The sequence below is a fragment of the Lutjanus erythropterus genome, chromosome 9 (assembly GCF_056507025.1).
Source record: "Lutjanus erythropterus isolate fLutEry1 chromosome 9, fLutEry1.hap2, whole genome shotgun sequence".
NCBI lineage: Eukaryota > Metazoa > Chordata > Actinopteri > Lutjaniformes > Lutjanidae > Lutjanus > Lutjanus erythropterus.
The window spans coordinates 15,107,751-15,132,999 of record NC_139325.1 but is presented as its reverse complement, the minus strand read 5'-3'; the positions used below and the strand labels follow the sequence as shown (position 1 = coordinate 15,132,999).

The window sequence follows — 25,249 nt, the reverse complement described above, 5'->3', positions numbered from 1 at the left end:
ATTGTTGCTGTAAGCTGTTTTTATATCAGAGATGGTGAAATGGCTCCAGACATTAAACACTGGCCCGACGCTAAGGACCAGTGTTTACACGCAAAAACACGCCCACACACAAACACACACACACACACACACACACACACACACACACACACACACACACACACACACACACACACACACATCAATATTGTTACAATATTTTGGTTGCCTGAGTGCATTTGGAGCTCGTGGCCAATATGTGGTCAAATATGGAATTTGAACAGGCCCATAAATGGAGACAGTTGTGTTTCTTCTTTCAATAGGTGATTCAGATTTTTGTATACTGCTGCCACATTCTCAGATACCTGGAGCTTAATCCTATTATTATTTAAATCTGACATGTCAGATTATGCTGTCAGGGCATTTCACTATATTGCCAAAATAAGACATAAAACAGACAAGCTGCAGCTGAAGACAGAAAACTAATTGAAATAACAGAATAACTTAAAAATGAAGGTTTAACAAAAAAAAAAAAATGTTTGGCCCTGCATCCTGAAAAGACACAAGAGACGCTCAGAACTGGTTCAAACATGAACGTTTTTTTCAGTGATGATTTGAAGATGTATTGAACATTCACATTCAGACCATATTTCACCGGGATTTGCAACAGTGACATTTTTCATCCTCTACTATGTGCAATAGCCATCAATTTGGTCCCTCGGTGAGAAGCTACATCCAAATTTCTAAGTTGAAAGCCAGGAAGAAAAATGGCCACATGCTGAACGAAAGCCTGAATGAAAGTCCTTTAACAATCTCATTCCTCCAATAAGTCCTCCAGTGTAACCAATACGCCTAAATGCCTGTGTGTGCCTGCTGCGCCACATCAGGAAGTTCAATTTCTTTATTTTATATTAATAACTTCTCCCAAGCATCGTCGCCTACAAATGAAAAATGACTTTGGGGAAATGTTATAAAACTAAACAACATGGTCTCTCTTTCAACCTACAACTGATCAAATTATCAAGATGCTTAAACAAAATTGTGTTTTATGACACGTTGATGTTGTAATTACATTGTGTGTGTGTGTGTGTGTGTGTGTGTGTGTGTGTGTGTGTGTGTTTGTGTGTTTCTGAGAACAGAGTCAATACAGCTAAAAATCTTGTTGGAAAAGTAGTTTTTTGTTGTTGCTATTGTTAATTTTCACCATCAGAGGGAGAGGATATCTTTCATTCCTGGCATAATTAGTCAATATTTTAAAATTAGGTTTACAAGCCAGGATTTCAATGGTGAAGGGATTGCCACCGGCTATTGATTAATTAGTATTGGCTAATGTGCAAAAAGTTAAAAGGATACACTGAAAAATCAGCCAACCTGTGAAGGCATTTTGCCTATTGAGTCATTCCATTAAAACAATTAATCTGTTCAATAGAGCCATTATTTTTGGTATTTGTCTAAAAGCTCATCTGTATTTTACCACTAGAGAGTAGATGTAGGGTGAGGCAAATAAAATGATGCACTTACAGCCTCTACCAGTACTCCAGCCAAAGAAATACCTACAATCCTTTTATTCACATCATATTTCAGCTGTAAAATAAAAAAACAGCATGTGTAATGTCACTGTTGTATTAGCTTTAGGTGATGCCTGCGGTGGCAGATTTGTGATATCACGCATTTCTCTGAGGGAGAAAACTCTGCGTTTCACTTTATATTCATTTACAAGCTCAGTGACAAGTCATAAATACTGATGATGACAATGACAATAATGAATGTTATTTATTCCTAAGAGGCAAATTTAGTCACCACACAATCAGGAGACAACAACAACAGCAAAGCATCCAGGGACGAGAGTACCTGTAGAAAAACCTGCTCAGACTGCTGCACCAAATTAATTATTCAGCTTGCTTTCACAGTTACGTTCCTACAATCTGTTGCATTTCACAAGAGGGCTTTAAAGGGAAGAAGGACATTTTTAATTGTCAGTTTGACCCCTGCTGCTCTCACTCTTGCGGCTCTATAACACGAAGTGATGAATTTGTGATGAATTTGGGTACAGCTGCGTCTGCCCCCTAAAATGGGTCACTTTCGGGCATGTCAAGTTAATTAACATAGTCTGAACCAAGTGTTTGGATATCTAAAGAGTTCAGATATGTTAATGTATTTTTAGTAAACAGGACATGGAGATGAAGAAATGTAATTCAACCCAATTCGAATGAAAAATTATTGGTGAAGTCACACATAAATCAATCTTTGTAGCCTCGGGCACAGTTCCCCGTCTTTCTACAGACTGTGTTTTTCTTGTCAGTGTCACGACAGGTACAGGAGGTGGGGGCTCATACTTTGTGAAAATCCCAACATCATCAGTTAGTTTGCCGAGCAAACTACTGCACTGTGCAGACATCTGCTCCGATCTCATAGAAAATTAATGGAAGCTGAATTGGCTGCTAAGTGGCTCACATTTGGTGGAGCTTCACCGTAACAGAAAGAGTCAGTGTGGATACACACAGCCGGCAGGAACACTGAGGAGAGAAAAAGCTGCCAAACAGAGACGTGAAGTCGCCTCTGATCACAAACCTGCTTTATTATTTATAAAGTTGTTATTGTAATCTCTTTTATTACACAAGTGGGCAGAAATAAAGACATATTTATTGACTCAGTGAGTAACAAACAGGAGATTTTGGATTATACAGAAAAAGTGGTGACCCAGTGTACACCTACACCATATTTTTGTCCATGTATTTACATATAAATGATTAAATAAATTAATAAAGTAGAAGAGTGCAGATCTCCACCAGGCAACATATGGTTTAGCATCTTCTGCAGTGCCACTACAACTGTCAGATGCAACCAGTAGAAATTTGCAAAGTTTTGAATCATTTTTTTTGTATAGTATAGGGTAAGTTTTAAATAAGATGCATATAAGAGTGTAATGGTACAGTATGAGCCTTCTTGGTTTGACTAACTGTGTAAACTTCATGATGAAACAGTAAAGGGGACAAAGGTCCAATGTTCTCAATTTAAACAATGTTACAACAGTAATATAGATATATGAATCTACATTTTTGGAGAAACTCATTAAAGATGAAAGCCTAAATAATTTATTCTTGATGTCAACTACTCATAGGTCAGAGCCTGCTGTCCCAGTTTAGGTTGTGGCTGTTCAGGAGCTTAACCTTAACCAACTTAATCCCAGTAAGGAACCACTATCACATTCATTTTTTAATTCTTCATAACAAATCAAATTTCATGAAAATCAGTTCAGAATTAAACAAGTTAGTGGAATGGATTTGACTGGTTAGTGGAGTAGATTTTATAGTTATGTCTGCATGTCTCATTTGTTTGTTGTTAGCAGACCATGAATGCTCCAATATGGCAACCGCGCAGATGCACAGTGGAGATGGTGATGAAGCTGACAAAAACAGAGCTTTAGTCATCTTGTATTGCGCCTGACTTTAGTCGATCACAAGATATTAGGTGTGAAATTAATCCGCAGATGCTCCAATTTAAGACAAAATGAAAGCTTTCTATGGTTGTGTTTTTGAGCCACGACAAAGGCCATAATGTGGTCTGCAACAGACTAGATAAGCCTTGTTTTTAGCGTAGCAGTTGCTGATGACTTGCGGCCCTTACTGATTAAGAGGAGTGAGGAGTTTAAATGATTATACGACAGGACCTTACACAAATTGAAACAGAAGCTCATTCAGTTGCAGTTTCATTAATGTGACTTTTACAACATATCAAAAGTCTTAGGAAACCCAAGTGGGGAAAGTATTGAAAAATAATTCAAAAAATGTGATACCACAATTTCCCATTGCCACGCATGGTCTTGTCTGTGGGTTTAGTGGGGTCAACAATCAGCCAGAAACTGTGTTTTGCATGAAACGTGAAGATGGAAGCAGTACAGTGCAAGTGTAAATTCAGGAAATTCTTTACCCTTAGAGGGATAAGTGCTTAAAAGGTAGTCAGACTTTTTTCTCTTATTCAGAAAAAATGGAGGACACAAATGTATTGAGTTTGTTTACTACTTACTATTACTATGTTGCATGTGTGAGTGTGTTTGTGCGTCACTGCATATGTGTGTTTCCCTCTAGTTAATGTTATTAAACAACATAAATCGTTGCCAAGAGCTGCAGACTTGACATGGACAGCTCACTGAGGTGAACAGACAAAATACTTTACTGGACAAAAGCTACTTGTGTGCTTGTTCACAAATTGGGAACAGATTTATTTGTACTCATTAGCCGAAGCTCGGTTGATTTAGTCGTTTAATTTATCTGTTGAAGTGTCACTGCTTTGTGGATCACATAGCGCACAAAGCGAATAGCTTCACTCCAGTTTTTGTGTTTTCTTGGCTTCTTTGGGGGAAAAAATCACTGTGACATCTTGTCGCTGCAGAGAGAGGCGATGCAAATAGGAAATAAAAGACATGAAGACTGCAAGAGATGTCAATAAAATGACAGAGCTTGGTTGTTTGCTTTTCTGAATGTGTGTGTGTTTGAATGCTATAGGGTAAAAAAAAGAACTAGCATTTTACTGATTTGAAATGGATTTTTTTGATCTGTGGCATTTTGTGTTTAACTGACAGGATGTGTACGTAGCAGGGTGGGTGGATTGTGCTGTGAAGAGTGGATCCCATACTGTTACCACGCTCTGCAGCTGTGGGGTATTGCAAACCAAGGTAGGACAACAAAGAAATAGGAAGTAAAGCAAAATACAAGGTGGAGGAAACAAAGAGGTCACTCAAAATGCACCTGATTAAGTGCAAGAGAAATACAGACTACAGATCAGTGGTTCCCAGCTTTTTTCGGTGAGGAACCTTTTGAAATTCAAGGGAACACGGGAAGGTCATGCTTTTTTACTTTTAGTCCAAAGGATGGTACACTGTTTTTAATTTAAGTCCTGGCGAGGATAAATTTTTTTGCATGGCTAGATGGCGATGGGGCGCCATTTCAGTCTTCGGTTTTTTGGACGCAGTAACTGCAGGAAATTTTTGTAAAGGGAGCGATTTGACTGAATTTGGAGCAGATTATTTCATGTGTGTCATTTCATGTCTCCTGTCATGATTTAGGGTTTCCTGTTTTGTTTTGAAGTTCTTACCTTTCCTCTTGATTGTAGCTAACTTTCTGATGTATGTATGTTTTCTTGGACGTTAGAGCAACTAGCAGCTAGCTAGCTGTGACTGTTGGGAAACACACCGTTACTTTTGAACAAGTTATTTCTCATTTGTTTCTCTTATGTGTTTTTGTTTATTTTTAGATATTTTAATGTAGAAATGTCACTGATTGTAGCTTTAAAAGACTTCTTTTTTTTGATAAATTCAGTGGTTTTGTCTCCCTTTCATTTGGTCTCTGTTCTATTAGCAGTTGGGCTGTTTTAAATAGCTACTTTCTAACGCAAGAAGAGGCTGTTTAGAAGAGAGTGAAGGCACTGTGAATATAGCTTGTTCAGGTCTTTACTTGCTCTTATTCCATGAGATTAAAGTTTGTATCTTAAATGATAATCCAAATATAAAAAACCCACAGTTTCTTTATTAGTCATTATTTTGTCTTCACAGTAATGAATGAAATACTGAGATATAAGCCAACTGTATATATTTTTTAAAAGCTGTCATACACCCCTTAAAATCAAGGCCTCACAACTCCACATGAAGCTTTGGACTCCCAGGTTGGGAACCAGTGCTTTAGATCTTTGCTTTGGTACTTCTCAGCAAACAAGCAACCAACCAACCAGTATGTTGGTAGCTCAAAAAAAAAGCCTTAGTTTATAACAGCACAGTGGTCTCAGTTTTCACCTTGGAAAGAGGGGGAATATCATATGAGTGAGACACAATCCCTTAAATGGGAAAATTCTCATTTAAAGTAAAATCCAATCCATTAGCAAGCAACATGGGAAATCACTCAGTTGGAAAATGGGATCCAATCCCCAAATGTGACAAAATGAGGAATCCCTTAGCAGGGCTGAATGGGATGACATCCTCTTTTTTCTCAGCATCAAAGAGCTCAAAGCCCTGGGACAGAACAATATGCACTCAAGAGGGTTATTTGTTCAAGCATCACATATGAGAGGAAGCCAACTGTTTGCCACCAAAATCAAAAAATATGTGTTAGAAAATATTTATTAATATTGCTATTAGCACATTTATATCATTAAAAATTGAATAGATATGTCTACTGCAGTAAACAAAACAGTAAGGGCCGTAAGCTGAGACAGTAAACTGAGATTTAGAAGATATTTACAATTAATTTTACAAGAAAACTGAGGTGATCTTCACCCTTAAGTCTTCATCTCATTTGGCTGCCCCTGCAAGGACAACCTCCCACCAAACCGTTCCCTGACAGCACCCCCGGGAGACAGGGAGTTTACTACATTTTCTCATCATAAACCTTAAGCAGCACAAAAGGAACTGGCTGCAAGACAAGTAGGAATAAAACGTATCGATGCACTGACATAATTATTTAAGAATTTAATTCCCAAAATGATGTTAAGATAGCACCAAATCTTTTTGAAACTTTCAGAACTTGACAGCATCGATGTGATTTGTTTAGAGCGTTAAAAGCATCACATTTTAACACCCATAGCTGCGTTTGAGTGCTGAATAAGTGGCTCCAGATATCACATGTAAGCTGACACCAAGTCTGACAGTGCAGTCCTGCTACATAATTATACAATATTTTTCTCAGAACAGCCTCGTTCAGTTTTTTCCTCCATTATCAGGAACATCAAATAAAATTCAATTCCCATTTATGAAAGTATTCAACCACATCTGCAGGGAATGGGGACTTAATGCCTCATGATCATGCCAGACATTTAAGGCTGCACGCTTTTTAAAAAGCCTCCTGATTATTATTGAAACCACTGCACGATAATGTGTCTTCTCTCAGATCTGGACCCTTTTCAGTCTTGTCCTCCGTTTGCCTTACCACTTGGGGAGGGCAGGACGAATAGAACTATTAAAACTACAACACTACATCAGATAGTGGGAGAGAAAGAGATTAGATGTGGGACAGAGGTGACCGAGTGAGAGAAGAGGAGACTAAATAAAAAACATGAACAGAAACAAAAAAATAAAGGATGAGAATGAGAATTATAGTATGATATGTGATATGATATGTTATTTTTGCTGAACACTAATTACTAATCATTTACTTATTTAACTACTTTGAGGTCTTTACACTGGCTTCCTGTCTGCCAAGGAACTGATTTTAAAGCATTGCTGTCAGTTTATAAAGCACTGAATGGTTGAGGTCCAAAATACATTTTTTATTTCCTGGTATGTTATGAACCATCCAGACCTCTCAAGTGGTCTGGAACAGGTCTACTTTCTGTCCCCAAAGTCAAAATGGAGAGGCAGCATTCAGTTTTGATGCACCACATGTCTGGAACAGATTTCAAGAAAACTGCAGGTTTTAAATCAAGACTGAAGACTTTTCTGTTTGCCTCTGCCTTTCATTAAACCACATCTGAACCTTCTGATTAATATCTTAAACTGCACTGTAACTTTTACTTTTAAATTCTATTTAACTCTAAATGATCTGCATTGTACAATCTTTTTATATTGCCTTATGTTGTTTTACATTCATCTTCATGTCTTTTAGATTTTATGTAAAGCTCTTCAAATTGCATTGTTTCCATGTGCTGTACAAATAAAATGCCTTACACAAAAAGTTATTCTGTGGCCATCTATTCCATCTAGTTTTATCCAGGTTCAGCCCCATACCTTCGCCAAAACATTACAGTTCCACAAACATCCCAATTCCTTTCTGCCTTTTAGTTCGACATTCTACAAAAATTATGAAAAGTGAGCAGTACTCATCACCAGCTAGCTATTAATATGTCGGGGCCACTTTAGTATAAGTTTCTTCAGCCGAAACAAACTGCTAACATGATCCTTACAGAAGAACCACAACCACAAAAACAAAACAGAAATGAAATTTTAGGAGCGAATGGAAGCAGGAGTTTAAGTGGCTTGAATGTGACCCATCTAAGGACAAAATGCACTGCGTATATATGCTACCAGTTTCCTCAATTAACTGAGAAGTCTAGTTCACTTTTATCATGCCTTAAGGAAACACCACAACACAACTACCTTTTCTGTGATGTTTTTAGTTTACATTTACCTCCTTGTCCTTTGGCCAAAAAAATTTGGGAGCTTCTTGGGGCCAGTCCTTAAAACTATTAGCATGTATTCTTGATTGAACGGCATGAGATGAAAGAGAAGGTTAAATGCGTTTTGACCAACTCATGAGGAACTGCAGGTGCACTCAAGGGCAGGGTAATCATGTCACAGGAAAGATTTGGAAAAGAGAGCCAAAGTTTACTGAAGCACATGGACTTTGGTAATTTTTTAAAATTCATTTTATTTTCAACACCAGATGCGTCTTAATCAGAGTGAAACAGACCAGAGGCTCACATCTTTTGACTAATGCATGAGTATAAAATCAGGACTTTAGTGAAAGGTCTAGTGTGTGTGTGTGTGTGTGTGTGTGTGCTGGCAGATTGGGGAGTTAACTAAAAATTGCTGTAGGGGTCATTGTTTTGGGGGTTTGTAACTCCATAAAAATAGCAAAGAAAGAAAAAAAAGAAACTGAAAAAAATACAAGTGAGATGTACTCCTTAAAATGGAATTTGAATGTATTATTCCAGTAATCTTACAGAGATTTGACTCTCAGATCTGGTTTGGAGAAAGATTTGCATAGTAATAATAATGATGATAATAATAATAAAAACTCAGCAAATCTTGACCAGAGATATAAGATATTATAGTCTTAGAGTAGATTTTCCCTCCATTAGTAGCAGAGGAAAGGAGGAGAAGCACAGGCATATTTTTATCCCACCCTGGTCCAGGAAATACAAAATCATCACTTTGTTGTTGTTGTTTTTTTGACGCACCTTTAAAGTCAACATTCACCTGTTTTCAGTCCTTCACTGACTGTTTGAATCCATCACTGAGAACAAGAGAGATTTATTATATGAAACTCTGACATGAGGTGACATGGCCATGATGAAGCTGCAGAAGATATGTGTTCTTTATGTCTGGACAGGGAGGGTTTCCACTGGTGCTGACGCTCTCCTTCACAGTATGGGGGCAGGGCATTATCGAACGTCGAGCACAGAAGAGACAGAATTACATTGTATAGTAAATACACAAGCTGTGATTACTCGATTTTCACCTCAAGATTGGAATGACGACAACTCTACTTGCTAAAAGTCATGATGTGACATTAGCAGCAGTAAAGGTGTTTCTAACACATTTAATTTATGGAGAGCAAAGGATCCATGACACAATATGAACCTGTATTCATATAAAGTAACTAACAATTAAGATGATATAGATCTGTGTCCTAAAATTCAGCACTTTCTGTGTCAATAAAAGGTAAACACCAGGGAGATTCCAGTTTATGTTCAATCTAGATACTCTATCTCTATGACAGGAACCACTGGAAGAATTCAGAAAGCTGCGGATCAATGGACTTCCTGCTAACGAGGGCTGAGGGAAGCTCAGGTCATGTGATCAATGTCTGCATTAATCTCGTTGCCAGAGAGTAAAATATTACTGTTGCCTGTCAATACATCTGCCTGGATGGACAAACTGTGGGATTAATCAGAGGAACATACAACCTAAGGCACAAGCACACATCACTCAGTGATATGCACATTACACTGTACCAGCACAGCAGGTTTCACCTTTGGTAAAAGTGATCTCTGGGTGTTTTTGGCTGGACTGCAGCAAAACTGACTAAGTTACTGAGTGATTTATGACATTAGACCACTGGTCGGTCAAGTGTTGGAGTTTCCCCATTGGATGTTGCTCATTCAAAATGAATAGGCAAGCCTGACTTGAGGGGCACAATGACATCAAATGATCAACAACTGCTGGGCTACAAACAAAACTTACCAAGTCTGTTGTGGGCCACATTTTGGCCTTTGTCGTGACTCAAAAACTGACATCCATAGAAAGGTTTGGTCTTTTCTTTAACAAGAACATTTGAAGATTAATTCCATAATGGTTATATCATGATCCACTAAAGATATATGCAAAATGACACGAATAAATTCCTGCTTTTGTTGACCTCACTTCCACTGTGACTGGAACCTTACAACTGGAGCAAAAGATATCTCGCTGATCGATGCTCTATGTCGCCACTATTTGTCTGTATGGTAGCCATATTGGTGAGGTCAAGATCTCTAATAAACATACACACTGTGAACTGAGAGATGCAGACTTCACTGCCAAATTGATTGTAACTTGCTTAATACTGAAATGATTTTCCTGAGATTCAATTTGCTGTTAAAGATGAGAAATTGAACACGACATTATAGTGATAATTCATATTATAGACACTGCCACTGACTGGCGTAAACAGTTTGGCCACAGTTTTGCATACTGCCCATACATGGTCCGGCCATTTGTCAGATTTTAACCTAGTCTTGCTTTAAGACAACAAATGTAAGTAATAAATAGACTAATAACAAAATTAAGCACAAAGACTTGTCATAATATCAATGCAGCAGCCTTGGAAATGTCACAGTCTGTCAGCGACACAAAAATCCACTGACATAAATCAACAGAATCTGGTGTTACAGTCACACGGTTAGATCAGTAAAAACAGTGTCTATGTGAGTGTGTGTGTTTTGTGGATCAGTACAAAGAGAGGGTCTTGTTACTCAGATGCTCCCAATTTCACTTTCAGTTTGTGAGCTCAGGGCAATTTAACTGGTCAACATACAGTACGTTAATACACTCACTCCCACACACACACACATACAAAGCAGAAAATGGACACCCCCGGCAAGGACAAGCAATGCATCTCTTTCAATATAGAGGTCACGACTTCGTGGGTACAGGAAGAGAGAGTCTGTGTTCAAACCTGCATTAATTTATGTTTTTGCCACCTGGGAGTAGAACAGGATGTAAATACAGCATTAAAAAAGTTAGCAAACAGTTGCTAATTTATTCATCCAGCAACGTTTGGAGTCCCAGCTCTATCCACTTGATTAATGTATGTCCAATACTCTGTTTTGGTCTCCAATAACTGCCGAGGAAAATATATGTTTAACTGATAAAATGCTCAGCTATTTTCACCACTTAGTCACTAGCTCTGTCTGTCTGTCTGTCTGTCTGTCTGAGAGGTGGTGCACAGTTGCTTTTTAGAGCACTGAAAAAGGTAATGATGAGAATGCTAGGACTGAACCAAAACAGTAAAGTTACAGGCACCTAGATCAAAACAAAGAGCTGAAAGGTGGTAAAAATCTACACAGAGTTCATAACTCTCTGTGGGTTTATCACTATTAGTCTCCCCTTCCATTGCAAAGTCATTTGATCCATTGTTAATACGTAAATATTGTAGCCCAAATCGCGAGACAAATACACAAATTTCCAAGGAGCGTTATCACCACTTTGAGACCAAAATGCATCTGCCAATTCGACAGACCTACAACCAATCGCACCGACAAAATGTGGCCTACAGCCAGACACAACAACAAAACCTGAAACCTGTGAGTTTTGTGAGCCTGGTGCGTTGCGCTCAAAACGTGTGATGTTACTGACACATGATTTTACAAATTTGGACCAGTGAGGCTCCTTTGTCAGTCACTGTACATTATTATATAAACAGTATTTGGCAAAGCGAATTAAACTGTGTAAAAATGTGCTTACAGATTAGTCTCAGAATATTAATTTGGTGTCATTATTTCAATTTTAAATTGACAACTGATTGAAATGAGCTTTCAATTTCAAGAATCAAATAGAAAGGCAGAATTTGTGACATTTCTCTCTCTGCTTACTTGTGGCATCCGGTGTGTGCTTTCGAGAAAAAAACAACCCTTCAAAGATGACAGCGTAGCTTACTAGCCTTTCATAGATCTTTGTTATGAAGAATTTGAAAATGTAAAATAACAGTTGTCAGGGAATAAAACCAACAATCTGTTGATCGTTACAAATCAAGACTAGACAGAACAATGGCAGTGCTGTCAGTGTAAAATAAAAATGTAATTGAATCGTGACCTTGATATCAAAAGTTATACTAAGTCATGGATTTGCAGAATTCTGACATTCATTAGAGCATTTTTAATCGTGAAGACACCAGTCTCAAGTAGAGTTTAAACTACATTAAGTTCTGTTAAGAAGTGTGTGCAAATTAAAAAATAAAAAACAAAATCGTCATCATAACTACTGTGCAATTTCTGCTATTAGCTTTTGATCAAATGAACTGGGACAACAATCTGTCACACTGAGCTCTTTGAAAACATACAAAAATCTGTATCACAAAAGTTTTCTTTTCAGATTTGTCCCTGAATCAAGCTCGTCAACCTGCACACAACCATGAAGCTCAGGACTGTTGATTGTGCTGATAGTCTGATAGTTAAGATTCTGTGTTCCTCACACACACACACACACACACACACACACACACACACACACACACACACACACACACACACACACACACACACACATACACACACAGCGGCTGCAGAAGCAATGCAGCACTGGATGGAATGATGCATCATTCACTTGCTACAAAATTACACAGCTATACCTCACAGTATAGATGTACAGCAGTGTGTGTGTGTGTGTGTGTGTGTGTGTGTGTGTGTGTGTGTGTGTGTGTGTGTGTGTGTGTGTGTGTGTGTGTGCGTGTGTGTCTCCGGGTGACAAACTGAGCCGCCCACCATGCTGTACCTCACAAATCATGCTGCCAGGGCACAGGGCACAGCTCTCTCTCTCTCTCTCTCTGTCTGTCCTTGATTTCCATTTTCTTCAATCTCCGTTCTCTCTATCTCTATCTGATCATTCAGTATCTCCATCTCTTCTCTTCTCTCTCATTCGGTGTCACTTTCAGTTTGCTTCTCCACACCTCAGCTTTCTCTTCTCTCACACCTTGTCCTTGCACTGTTATCTCACTCATGTTTGGTCTGTACATGTCTGTCTCTCTCACACTCACACAACACTCATCGTTTCTTCAGTCCCGTCCTCCCTGCATCTTATTCTCCTCTTCTTCCATCCTTTCTTCCTCCCCTTCCCTCTACATCCTCTGTGCTAAAAGGAAACAAATCTTTGCTGTTTATTTGGAGGTCAATCAGAGACAGATTGTTTGCTTTAGGGAATGTCTGTCTGTGTACGGTCATGTGAATCGTGCATGTGTGTGTCTCAATCTGCGTCCAGAATAGTCGAGGAATTAATCACTCAGATCCTCCTGCTAAATCAACTCAAGGTGGTCTGAGGAGTGGGACGGAGCGAGATGGAGAGCAGCAGAGATGACACTGATATATTATCAGTTGCACTGACACTGCTCTTTACACAGACACATGTTGGAACACCAAAAGGTGGGCATGTCCCTTGCGTGACTGCAACTGATGAAACATGTGGTTCATTAATGAAAATACAGATAGTTGGACAGTAAAAGACCATAAATATAATAAATGAGGGTGTTTTTCATTACAGAAAAAAAGAGAAATATCACGACATGTGCTGTTTTGATGACACACATTTGTCTAACAGTCTGAAAGTGAGGCTGGTTTCTCCACAGCATCCATTAAAATGAAATAAAGATAATGTTCATGCTTCTACAGGCAGAAAATAACCCAATTTTCTCAAGCAAGAAACCAAATATATTAATGCTAAATGCTGGATGGATATTGCACCTCAATAGTTTAGAAAATACCATTCAATGTCAGGTCAGATTTTAGATCCTGATTTAATATTTCAGTTCAGTTCAGTTTAGTCTAGTCAGACGTAGGTTAAGACAAGGTCAACAGTACAATGTCATATGTTGAATCAGGAAAACAAGTCAGCTAAGAAATAAAAACACCTGTCACATTAACAGCATCAGTCATATAAAGATAAAATAAGATAAAGAAGATCTATCTTCTTCTGAGCCAACTATATTAGCTGCATCTGTATCCATACTAAGAAAGGACAAGGCTTAACGGACACAAGCTACACTGACCAAAAGTTGTAATTTAAGCCTAAAATGATAATATATGGGTTAATCAGAAGTTGCTGTATTTATTATTTATTAGAAATCTGATAGAGTAGAGCATCAAAATTGAGCTTCAAAGTTTAACTAATATTTTTATTGAATTTTCATAAAGAACAGAACAGCACAGCTCAGTGACAACATGACAGAAAATAAATAAATAAATAAATAAGAAAATAAAAGGGCATTGAATCCAACCCCTTCCCTTCATATTCCCCACCGCAGAGACAGATGACATGAGATGCATGAGTGAATCAGTAGACAGCAAGGTTACCCTGGTTACAGAATAAACAATTTAAAATGACAGACTAGGCCGGTTTAATAAGTCCTTGCAGTATAACGGATGAGAGTGTCAGTCCGATGTACTTTAGGTAAGGGCCCCAAATTTTGCAGGAGTCCACAGAGGAGTGAAACATACAGGTGATGTATTCACTGGGCATACACTCCATTATAAGACTGTGCCACGACTTTTTAGTTGGAGCCATGTCTTTGATCCAAAAGAGCAGCAAAAGTCAGCAAATTGAAAAATCTCTTGTGTTTGACATTTACAATGTTACGATCTGTTAAGCCAAGAAGGAGGAACACAGGATCCAGCTCTATTGTGTATTATTATTATTATTATTATTATTATTATTATTATTATTATTATTATTATTATTATATTGTGTTCTGTATTATGTACAGTTCTGAATTAGGTAGATTTGGATCGATTACAAATAGATGTTTCCATAGCATTTATCCACACCTCCTGCCAATCAGAGTCATCAATAGAGTTGCCCAAGTCTCTCTCCCAGCCTTGCTTAGTTGCTTGGGAAGTTGAGGAAGAACTGGAGTTTAAGGCTCTGTAAAATACACTAATGCATTTTTTAGACCCTTGTAGAGACAGGACTCTTTCTACATGTGAAGTGGTACTATCGCTTATTAAGGTGGTATCTTTGGTAATGAAATGTCTTATTTGTAGGTACCTAAAAGATTTACATTTCTGTAATCCGTAACACTGCTGTAGCTGCTGAAAAGATAATAAAGTCTGTCCAGCAAATAGATCTCCCAGCTCTGATAGCCCCTGGTTGGCCCAGATTTTAAAGCCCTGATCATGACAGCCCAGGAGAAAATCTGTCCCTCCCAAGATAGGAGTAAGAGGGGAAGCGAAGTGGACATGACCCTCAATAGTACGGATGGATCCTCAGGCTTTAACTGTACTTTAAGTGACAGGGTTAGTACAAAGGTCCTTAACAGAGTCAAAGTAACTCATAAACAGCAAATTCCACAAAGGACATTTAGATTGAGAAGATTCAGTGTCAAGCCAGATGGAGGCAGGGTCACGCTTTAGTCAATCCACCATCACCTGGAGGTGAGTCTTACATTTGGTAAATTTAAACCCCGTCGGCGCAAGGCATCTGGAGTTTTGCCATCTTCAGCTCCAGATAAAGGAACTGAACAAGCTTCTAGCACCCTGATAACATTGTTCGATAATAAAATAGGGATCATTTGCAGTGGATAGAGTAGTCTGGGTGGGTTAATTTTGACGAGAACAATCCTACCTAGCCATGAGAGAGGTAAGGGGGCTCACTGATTTAAATCTGTGGGCCGGCTGAGTTCAAGTTAAAATGATTCTACCTTTGAGTGCAGCAACCTTGGTGTGTGTAGGAACTTTAAGAGCGCAATGCATCTATATGAGCACCCGAGGTGGACGCTGTTTTCTCATAAGCCCCGTATCTTTCACAATTTGTCTAAGTAATTTCTCTCAGAGGCAGCAAAGTGACACAAAGGGAAATGTAGCATGTAGCCTGCCCTGAAGAAGTGTTTCATTCTCACTCGTGCTTGTCATCGCATAAGCACATTTGCATTTTATTAAAAAAACCCCACTGGTGCCACCATCCACAGAAAGTGATACAGCAACAGCATCCGCCACTCAATGATATTTCAGGTGAAACTGCAGGTGTAACACTTAATATAACACATAATGGAGATGCTTAATACAGTATTTCTGGATGGTTCATAGCTTTGACATGCATATAGTCAATTGAAATTGAAATTCATTCATTTAATTTGTCAAATTCAATGTTGGTCTGTTTACAATGATAGAAAGATACAGAGAAAAAGGAATGAAGGAGAAAGTGAAGAAAATAAAGGAGGAGGGAGGATGATATTGATGAAGGGATATGTGTGAAAATGAGCCAGGAGGGAAAATGAGTGAGAGAGCGAAGAGGAAAGGACAGGAGAAAACCTGTCGCAACATAGCACAAAGCAGAGGAGGGAACAGGACAAGAGGAGAGAGATGATGAGGGTGTGAAAGGCAGAAGTTAAGAGAAGGAGAGGGGAGAAAAACATGTGATGAGGAGCCAGGAGGAGAGGAGGGGAGAATTGGTGAGAGGAGGAAGTCTGTATTTAAGGAGTAGGGAGGAGAGAGGAAAAAGAGGACTGAAAGAGAAAGTGAGAAAGAATGAAGGAGAAAACTTGTGGAGAAAGCAGTTGAAGAGGAAGAATGCTGAGAGTTGAAAAGTGTTGCCAGTGTGGTGCCTTGAAATTTTGATTTTTCTCAACTTTTTCATTTTTACAGTGTAAGAGAACAGATGTAAGGTAAGTCTTCTGGATCTGGATCAGCTGCTGACTGAATCTTGAGTGAGTAAAGACATTTGTTTGCATCATTAAAGGGTGTTCTCCAGTTCGTTTTGTTCGCTTTAAGTTCTTAATACTTTGCAGTAGCGGTGCAAAAGATTTTGGTGTGCACTGAAGCAAAAAATAAATAAATAAATAAATGAATTAATCAATTAAAGTTATTTTTGTGTAAGGAGGCAAAGAAAATGTTGCTTCAGTGTGTATGGAAGCAAAACAAAATTTGGTTGCAGTCTCTGCTTAGCGCCGGAGCTCCTTAACTCCTAGATCCGCCCCTGATGAGCACCCTGACCTATAGCAAAGCTCCTTGGTCTCGCTGTAGAAAAGCACAAGCTTAGCTGGTGTAAAGCAGCTGCCTTGCTGACAGACACCTACCTGTCATGCCTGGAGGGGTTTTCAAGAATTTCCCGTTGAAATTTTGAATCACCACGTCACACTTCTCTGTCGACTCCATCCTGACAGAGAGAAACAAAAACAGAAAGAAGTGCTTCTTGAGGACAATCAGCTCCTTATGCTACTATTCAATATGCACAGACGGTGCTGTGGCTCTTAAAAATGATGTCAGTGTGGATGTACTGTATGTGGATAAATGTGTGTGTGCAAATGTGTCCTACAATACAGTAAATGCATTAAACGCCTGTCTGTTTATGCATCTGTGCTTGTTTGTCTGTATTTGCTGGAGCTAAATGCCTTAGGTAGGTGTATGTGTGTGCGTGTGTGTGTTCGTGTGTGTGTGTGTGTGTGTTTTCTATGGGGTTTCCTCTCCTTTGTCCTGGTTTAAAAGCTCCATTCAGTCTGATCTGTTGTGTGTCATGTCCTCTTTGTCTGCCCCTATTCAGCTCCGCTCACCCAATCACAGCTCAATGACTAATTGCCTGCTTGGCAAGCAAAAGCCAACGTGTGTGTATGTGTGTGTGGGAGAGAAAAATGGTGACGGGAGAGAGGCGCTGTGTGTGTGTGCTTGTGTGTGTGTGTGTGTGGTATGTCAGCATGCATGTCTCTGTGTGTGTCTCAGGTTTTCTTCACATTGCCGGTGACCCTGAATGGAGCCCTGACTGCATTCTAATCACTGGCACACTCCACGTTGTAACTGAGAAGACCACACACACATACACACACAAACACACACACACAGGAGCCAGGGGCCATTGGAGCTAGAAGTCCTTTGGTTGTAAATTGCAAAGAGTCAACTCAGGGTAGTGTCTAAAAAAATAAATTTTACCATACAGAAGTTTGCTAATTACGCATCTGTACTATTTTGGGTCTGATAAGTAATTATAGTTTGTCCAGGAAAAGTCTACATTTAAATTCATTTGGGTGTGACTGACAGTTGGCTTGTAAAATTTGTGTCAGCAACAGAAAATCATGGCCATCGGTGGGAAATGCTCCTGTCGTATTAAACCACCAATACAAGATTTTTGGAGAAGAACTGGGCATGAATTGATCACAATGCATCATGATCACAGATTTGATCTTAAATTGCGTGTAGGAATAATTTCATTTAATAATTTAGTACTTTCTTATATCCTGTTTGTTATTAGGTAAGATCAAAATGTAAGAGTGCTGCTATCAGTTTCCTGCCCACTGGGATCTTTCAAAGAGAGATAGGTCTGACATATCCCAGTCCACTGTTTAACTAGTATTTAGGCTGAATCCCTCCCAAAGGGACATTACATGGACACCACAGATACGTCATGTGCTCACCAAAGTTCTCAAATTAACAACACAGTAAAGTAAATCCACTGTACTCCATTTCCAAATCCATTTCTTTTCTTAAGTAGAAAAAAAGGGTGGGGGGGCATGACCAGGTTGCACCTGCTGCACGCCAACAGAAAAACATCTCCATGATGCTCCAATATGCATATCCATGTCTGTTTGAAAAAAAAAAGAAGAGTTTTTGGCTTTCTTTTTGTGGTCCTTAGGTGGCATTTCCTTTCCGTTTCTTTTCTCCATTTTTCTGAGTTTCATGTTACCTGTCAAATGTCAGCAGCTTGTTGGTTTGTGGTTTGCACACAGCATTTCAGACTGCTGCCCTTATACCGATTTATTGGGGCATTTCCATGTGCTGATTGAAAATTTGCTGGCACAGGCATCCAAAAGTCGAACACAATTCATCAACATACTGGGTAAGTGGGTAAGAACAGACTTGGCTGTGCACATTTCATTAATCCCATGTAGGATTTTCTTATTTCATTCTTACTGATTTATGTAAGAACAAATTTAGTAGAAAAATATGAAAACATTCATGCATGAGGCCCAATGAGTGTGTGTGTGTCTCTGCCTGCATACCTAGCAAAGCCGACTCCTCTGCTCAGGCCATTGGCGTCCCTCAGTATCCGTGTGGAAATGACATGACCAAAGGGCTTCAGCATGTTCTCCAGCTCCTGCTCGTCCATGGACAGCGGCAGGTTGGAGATGTAAAGGTTGGTGGGGTCCTGCTCCTGTTGCTGTTGGGAGACACAGAAGAGAAGATGGGCGAATATTATCATCACTTCATTTCATCCCGGCTATAAGTTTCAACACCAGCCAGAAATAAGAAGCCACGTATTTTAGTCTGGTCTTAGAGACAAGAGCAGACTGAAAATGCCTCTCTGAAACCTTGAAAACAATAAGAAAATGCAAAAAAGGAAATAATTTATGGTATTTATTCTTAATAATTAAGTTTCAGAAAGTTTTTTTTCTGAAAGATCAGCAGCTTATATGCATAGAGACTGACTGTGCTGGTGAAGAGTTCAGCTGTTAGATTTATCTTCACATCAGAAGGATAAATCTCAACACGAGTCTATCTTTGTGCTAGGAAAAACTGTTGTTTTCCTTTTAAGTGTTTTAAAATGCACAAAATGAAGAGAGACAAATACGAGAGTTGACTGCAACCCTCCACTAAATGCTGGTTTTGCAGCAATAAATGCATTAAAGGTTAAGGCATTGCCATTCTAGTTCTTTAATTCCATATTTATGACTGAATATCCCACTGCAAAATAACTCAAGAATTTAACTCAAGTGGCAAACTCTCCTCAAAAGAGGAATAAACATTTCATTGAAAAGGCAGTGCACCGGCTTCACGCTCAGAACCCCTGAAGCAATAAGGAAACCCCCTCAGGATTCATAGATGTGAACTGAGTTGCATTAAATTTCTTCTAATGTGCCTCTCAGTTAGTTAGACTTGTATACTTCAATTATTTTTGTTCCGTTTAGCAGCATTCCATTGAAATGATCCTTCGCAGGAGACTAAAGCCTGTGTGTGCACGTGTGTGTACTGGCAATTAAAGAGGGAAGGACGCAGAAGAGGGTTTGATGGAGTGTGCTCCATTTTTACTATTGAGACAGACAGAAAGGAAGAGTGACAGAGAAGGGAAAGGGATGTAATACACACATGGGTTCTACAAATCATACCTACATGATTTCAAGACATTATTTTGGATACAACAACAGAAAAAGCAGATACTGCAGCTAATAGCTCCTTCAAACTTCACTACTTTTCTTGTTTAATCAGATATTTGTTTGGCTTTATTGCTGACAAGGTATCCCTATGGCAGAAATACAATCAGGGGCATTGAAAAAGGAAGAATGGGGTTTGATCTTGAGACAATCAAAAATGCACATGGCATCATTCAACCACGCAATGAGATCAGCTGGATGCACCACCTTGGACCACCCCAGGAGAAGTGGAAGAGAGACAGCTGCTCCTGGCTAATGTTCGGTCTGGAAAATAAAATGGACAAAGTGTGACTCAGGCTGGCCACGCGACGGGAAATCAGAGACTTCTGCGCCCACATGTTCTCAAAGAGCTGCCCCACGACATCGGGATCAAGCTGTTGCAGTTGACAGATGGGCCAGTTCTGACCTGACAGGACGCAGTGCGCAAGACCCCAGCAGGATGGGTGGAGGAGAACTCTGTGTTTGATGATGCTTCGTGCTCAATCGCAGTCAAAGTCGATGGACAGTGTTTCCCAGATGCTGAACTTTTATGTGAAGATGTCAACCATGTTATCATCACCATCTTGTTGCTGCTGTTTATATCCAACCTGACGCAAATTTAAAAAATGAATGACAAAAGTATCTCCTGGGTGTATACATGTATATGTATATATGTATATAAGTATAGTAAAAACTGTAGATATTTATTTTTTGGTTTGTTTTGTATTTTATTCTATTCTCAATACAGTTATCTGTATATATGTTGTATATGTGTGTGGGATGGAGGAACTAAAACTAAAACAACACACAGATGCATACATGTACATAAATTTTCAGCATTATATTAAAAATAATGTCTACTGAATTTCAAATTAATATTGCAGCTAATATAGAATAAAAAGCCAGCTAATTTTAACCCATAACATAACATAACATAACATAACATAACATAACATAACATAACATAACATAACATAACATAACATAACATAACATAACATAACATAGAACAATTACAACTCAGTAACCCATGTCTCCATTATTGCCAGGATCTCCCATTAATTTATACCTTTTTTATTCTACCTTTCATAATTATCTTTTCCTGCAATTCATAATGCCTGAGAAAAGCTACAACAAAAATGAGCACGAAAACTGTTTTTGAAGCACTGAATCTATAAATTGAGCAACAAATTAACTAAAATTTTATTTTCATTGTGCAACCCTGTGTCTTATAACCATAATAAATTATCTTGATTCTTATTTCCCACAATGTCTTTGTAAACACTGTACATGGTTCTGTGATGTTTCATTGGATTGAGTTTAGAGCTTCATTGGGTGCATCTCTCCTCTGTGCCGCAGTGATGCTTATGTATTCATTATAGACTTGGTAATAACTTTGCAAATCACAATGCTATTATGATCTGTGCCAAGAAATGTCTGGAAAGTCTCTGACACATTATATCAAGAAGTTCTGCATATTTAACAGTAGTATGTCACATCTTTTATATAGGTCTCATCTCATGTGCACAAACCTAAGCAGCAGTAACAAAAGTAACACACTGACACTGAATACTGTGAAGCACCGGAATGGGACACTGTCCATATATTTGATTCCACCACTGTCATGGAAAATGAAACAAATACTAAATGTACTATGTGTGATATATTGTATACTTCAGACTAAATGTTAAGAAGCCAAAATGTTAAGTTTTATTTCAGTAATATGGCAAACAACAATATTTGTGTGTGTGCGTGTGTAAAGGGTGTTTAAGTGAATATTTGTGTGAATTTGTGACAAAAACGCTGCCCTATGTGGCTCATTTGGAGCATAAATATTTCCTTTATCCATGGAGGATTTTCCTTTTGCATGCAGCAGAGCTGTTTGATTTCAAGACTGGGACTTCCAGATCTGGCCGACTGTGACCAAAGCCATCTATGTAATCAGTGAGTCAGAATAAGCAGAACGGCTCCAGTGAAGAAGTCTGAAATATTTTACCTATCTTTTCTCAGTCTGAATATCTCTCTCTTCGTCAGCAGGGATTTTCCTTTGGCACAGTGTCCAGTACACAGAGTGGCACAGTTTTCTTCCCACACAGGGCAACTGGCTTTGAATGTGTGTGTGTGTGTGTGTGTGTGTGTGTGTGCGTGCGTGCGTGTGTGTGTGTGTGTGCACATTTATGCAAGCAGCAATGGGCGAAAGCAGCAACATCAAAGGCCTTGAGTCATATGTAACAGCTGTGGAAGCTGCCATTGATCTGAGAGTCATCTTTCTTAAAGAGTCACATCACTGAGATCATCAAGGCTTTCTACTTGCCAAAGAGCTGGAAAAAATGTACTTTCACTGCTTTTTAACATAGATAATCTTATTTTATTTTAATATTTCATATCAAATGGGTTTTTATTAAAAAAAATTCACACCTGAACAGTGAAAAAGCTTTTGATGGCTGTAATTATTTCTCCTGTTCTTTTAATTTGTTTGTCAGTTTGATATATTTCAATTCATTTAAATTATATAAAAAAATATTTATTCTTTTATTATTACTGGAGCCAACCAAATGGAAAATGCAATGTAGTCCTGTTTAATCTATGTATGTTATGTAGTCTTGTAAGGTTTTGTGTAATCTTACTTGGTTCTGTGTAGTCTCTTTTGTAATTTTACAGTATACATTATCCAAGATACATAAAGGTTCATAGCAGATTACAATCAAATCTCATCAGAATCATAGTTAATATGTCTCTGATTTAAATCAGACTTGAAAAACTGTGAACCTATCCTTTAATTGTGATAGCACAACTTCATCAGTTGGTTTAGAGTTGAGCCACTGTGCTGCAGCTTTTCACAAGGCTTGAGGAAAGTCCAATGGTTAAATTATACAAGCTTTCAAACACTTGGATGTATAATGTTATCAAACATGTCTGCATGCTCTCCCGATAAAATCACAGCCTATTTTGTCATACAGGATTTGGTTCAGCGTTTCATTTTAAAAACTTTACTTGTAGAAAGAGTGTGACCTTATTATAATTAGACTATGCAGACATATTTGAATATACTTTAAGCTTTCTGTTTATAAAAATCAAGATATATTCTGGTTTTGCAAAGGCCCAAACAATCGCCTCGAGGGACCATGTTTATACCCACTGACAAACTGCAGCACAGTAGTTAGATTCAGTGGAATGCACTATAAGAAATAATGGGAAACAACATCTTAATAAGGCTTACAAACAGGGAATTTATGTACCCAGTTGCTGTGAGAAACTTTCACAATAAAATCTTACTTTAAGGCCTCACAATTGTGAATACCTGAGAGAGGATTCAGCAGTGAAACACTGTCTACAGCTAATAAGGCTAAAGCTAATAAAGATACTATTTCACATCCAAGTTACAGCAATTCAGTCGAGAAATCACTTGAAAAACTTAGACACATCCATCGCCCTGTTTCACTGTTTAAAGTTACAAGTCTCTGAGTTTCTGTCATTCAAACAAATTAGCTCCAGAGCACACCTGAGGCTACGCTCCGCTATGCTTTAAACTCTTACTGCGGCTGTAGACTTTGTCATTATCAACAATAACTTGCTCAACAAGACATTAAGGATTTCAGTTTTGTACAGTTACTCTGTAGCAGTTTCCTCTGGCCGTCTATGGAGGAAACACTGACAGAATCCTGCGCTCCCTGTTTGCGAGCCATAAAAAGACTAAATGGTAAAACAGAAGATTTCCTATCCCTGTGGTCAATGTGGTTACAAGCTAATTTCATCCAAAGACAATATGTCTTAAACAAAATCTCACAGTGGTTTTTCCACTGTGAATTTCACAGCGAGAAGTGGGTCAGCTGTTTTGTTTCTGTACGCATTTTCCGTTCAGTTTGCACTTACTATAACAAGGGGAATGAATGCAGATTTGTGTGAACAAGAGGGATGCCGTAACCTCTCCTCAGCTCCTCCTGTTGCTGATTATAATGCATGTCTGCGCCTGCTTGAAAATCCTCCGTTTTCTTTGTATCATTTATATTGTCTGAATCCTGGGAAATCAAGAGTGAGATGGGTACAAAATCAACAGGGGCATCGTGGTGGGTTATTGAAATCACATTACACTTCGCTACACCATCTCTAGACACAGTTGGCTGTAAAACCATTTATTTGCACAAGTACTTCTGGGATATGAAGTAAAGTGCTTTGGAGCACCCACATGTGAGTGAACTCTGCTTGACTTTGCTCAAAGTTGCCGTTTGCACAAAGTCACTTCTCGGTGATCTCTCACGCTGCATGTTGCAAATGACTCACCTCTCTCTCTCTCTCTCTCTCTCTCTCTCTCTGTCCCCTCTCTCCCTCTGTCTCTTTGTCTCTCCGTCTCTTTGTCTCTCTCCCACTCTCTCTGTAACATCTGTCATGAGCTGGAAACAGCTTCACACCAACTGTGCCTCTCCCTGACTGTGTAGCTGCCTGCCTGCCAGCCAGTCAGCCCGTGTTTTCAGCCCCATTAAACCTCATTGCTGCATCATTATAGCAGGTCTGCACCTCTTATCACACTGCACTCTGAGAAATAAAGGTGTTAACTAGAACCATGAAGCATTCTTCAGCTTGTCCCCATAGGAGAACCTTCACTGGTTCCTGGTGAAACCATTTATAAAGGCTGCACTTGGAGGAACCCTTAAAGACTTCTATCTAGAACCATCTGTGAAAGGTTTCACCCAGAATGCCCTATGAGAGGTTCTACAGAGAAACCTTCTATGGGTAATGGTTTCACCCAGAAAGCACTTTTGGGGTTCTATCCAGAATCTTTCCACCTTCTAACAAGATCACACCCAGGGGGTCCTACCAAGACCCCTTTTACTCTCCAAGGGGTTTTAGTTAGATCCTACCAAAGGGGTTTTACTGAGAACCCTACTGTATTATGGTACAAAGAATCCTTAAGGAACCCTTGACGAAAGAGTTTTTCAAAGATCCAACCAAGGGGGTTCTACCAAGAACCCTTTTTATATTCCAAGGGGCTTTATTTACCAAAGACATTCTACTGAAAACCTTTTTATATTCCAAAGGGTTTCTATCTTTTTATATTTCTGTATAAAGGATCCTTGATGAACCCTTGGCAACGATCCCACCAAGTGGGTTCTATTGAGAACCATTTTATATTTCAAGGATTTTATGTAGTTCCACGTAGAACCTGTTTATACTCAAACTGTTTTATCTAGAAACCACCCAGGTTGTCCTACTGAAAACTCTTTGTATTATGGTACAAAGAATCCTTGATGAACCCCTCGATG

The 25,249-nt window shown here is 38.8% G+C and overlaps 1 protein-coding gene across 2 annotated transcripts in view; it reads right to left on the bottom strand.

Annotated features, from left to right (window-relative positions):
* Window positions 1-25,249, bottom strand: part of LOC146321200 (RNA-binding motif, single-stranded-interacting protein 3-like) — a 174,733-nt gene that overhangs the window by 39,962 nt on the left and 109,522 nt on the right. For both annotated transcript variants that reach the window (XM_084726256.1, XM_084726255.1), the window contains exons 5-6: window positions 18,861-19,018; window positions 16,947-17,026 (exon numbers count right to left, since the gene is read on the bottom strand). In XM_084726256.1, coding sequence (XP_084582382.1) covers window positions 16,947-17,026; window positions 18,861-19,018 — 238 coding nt within the window. The remainder of the gene's footprint in view (window positions 1-16,946; window positions 17,027-18,860; window positions 19,019-25,249) is intronic.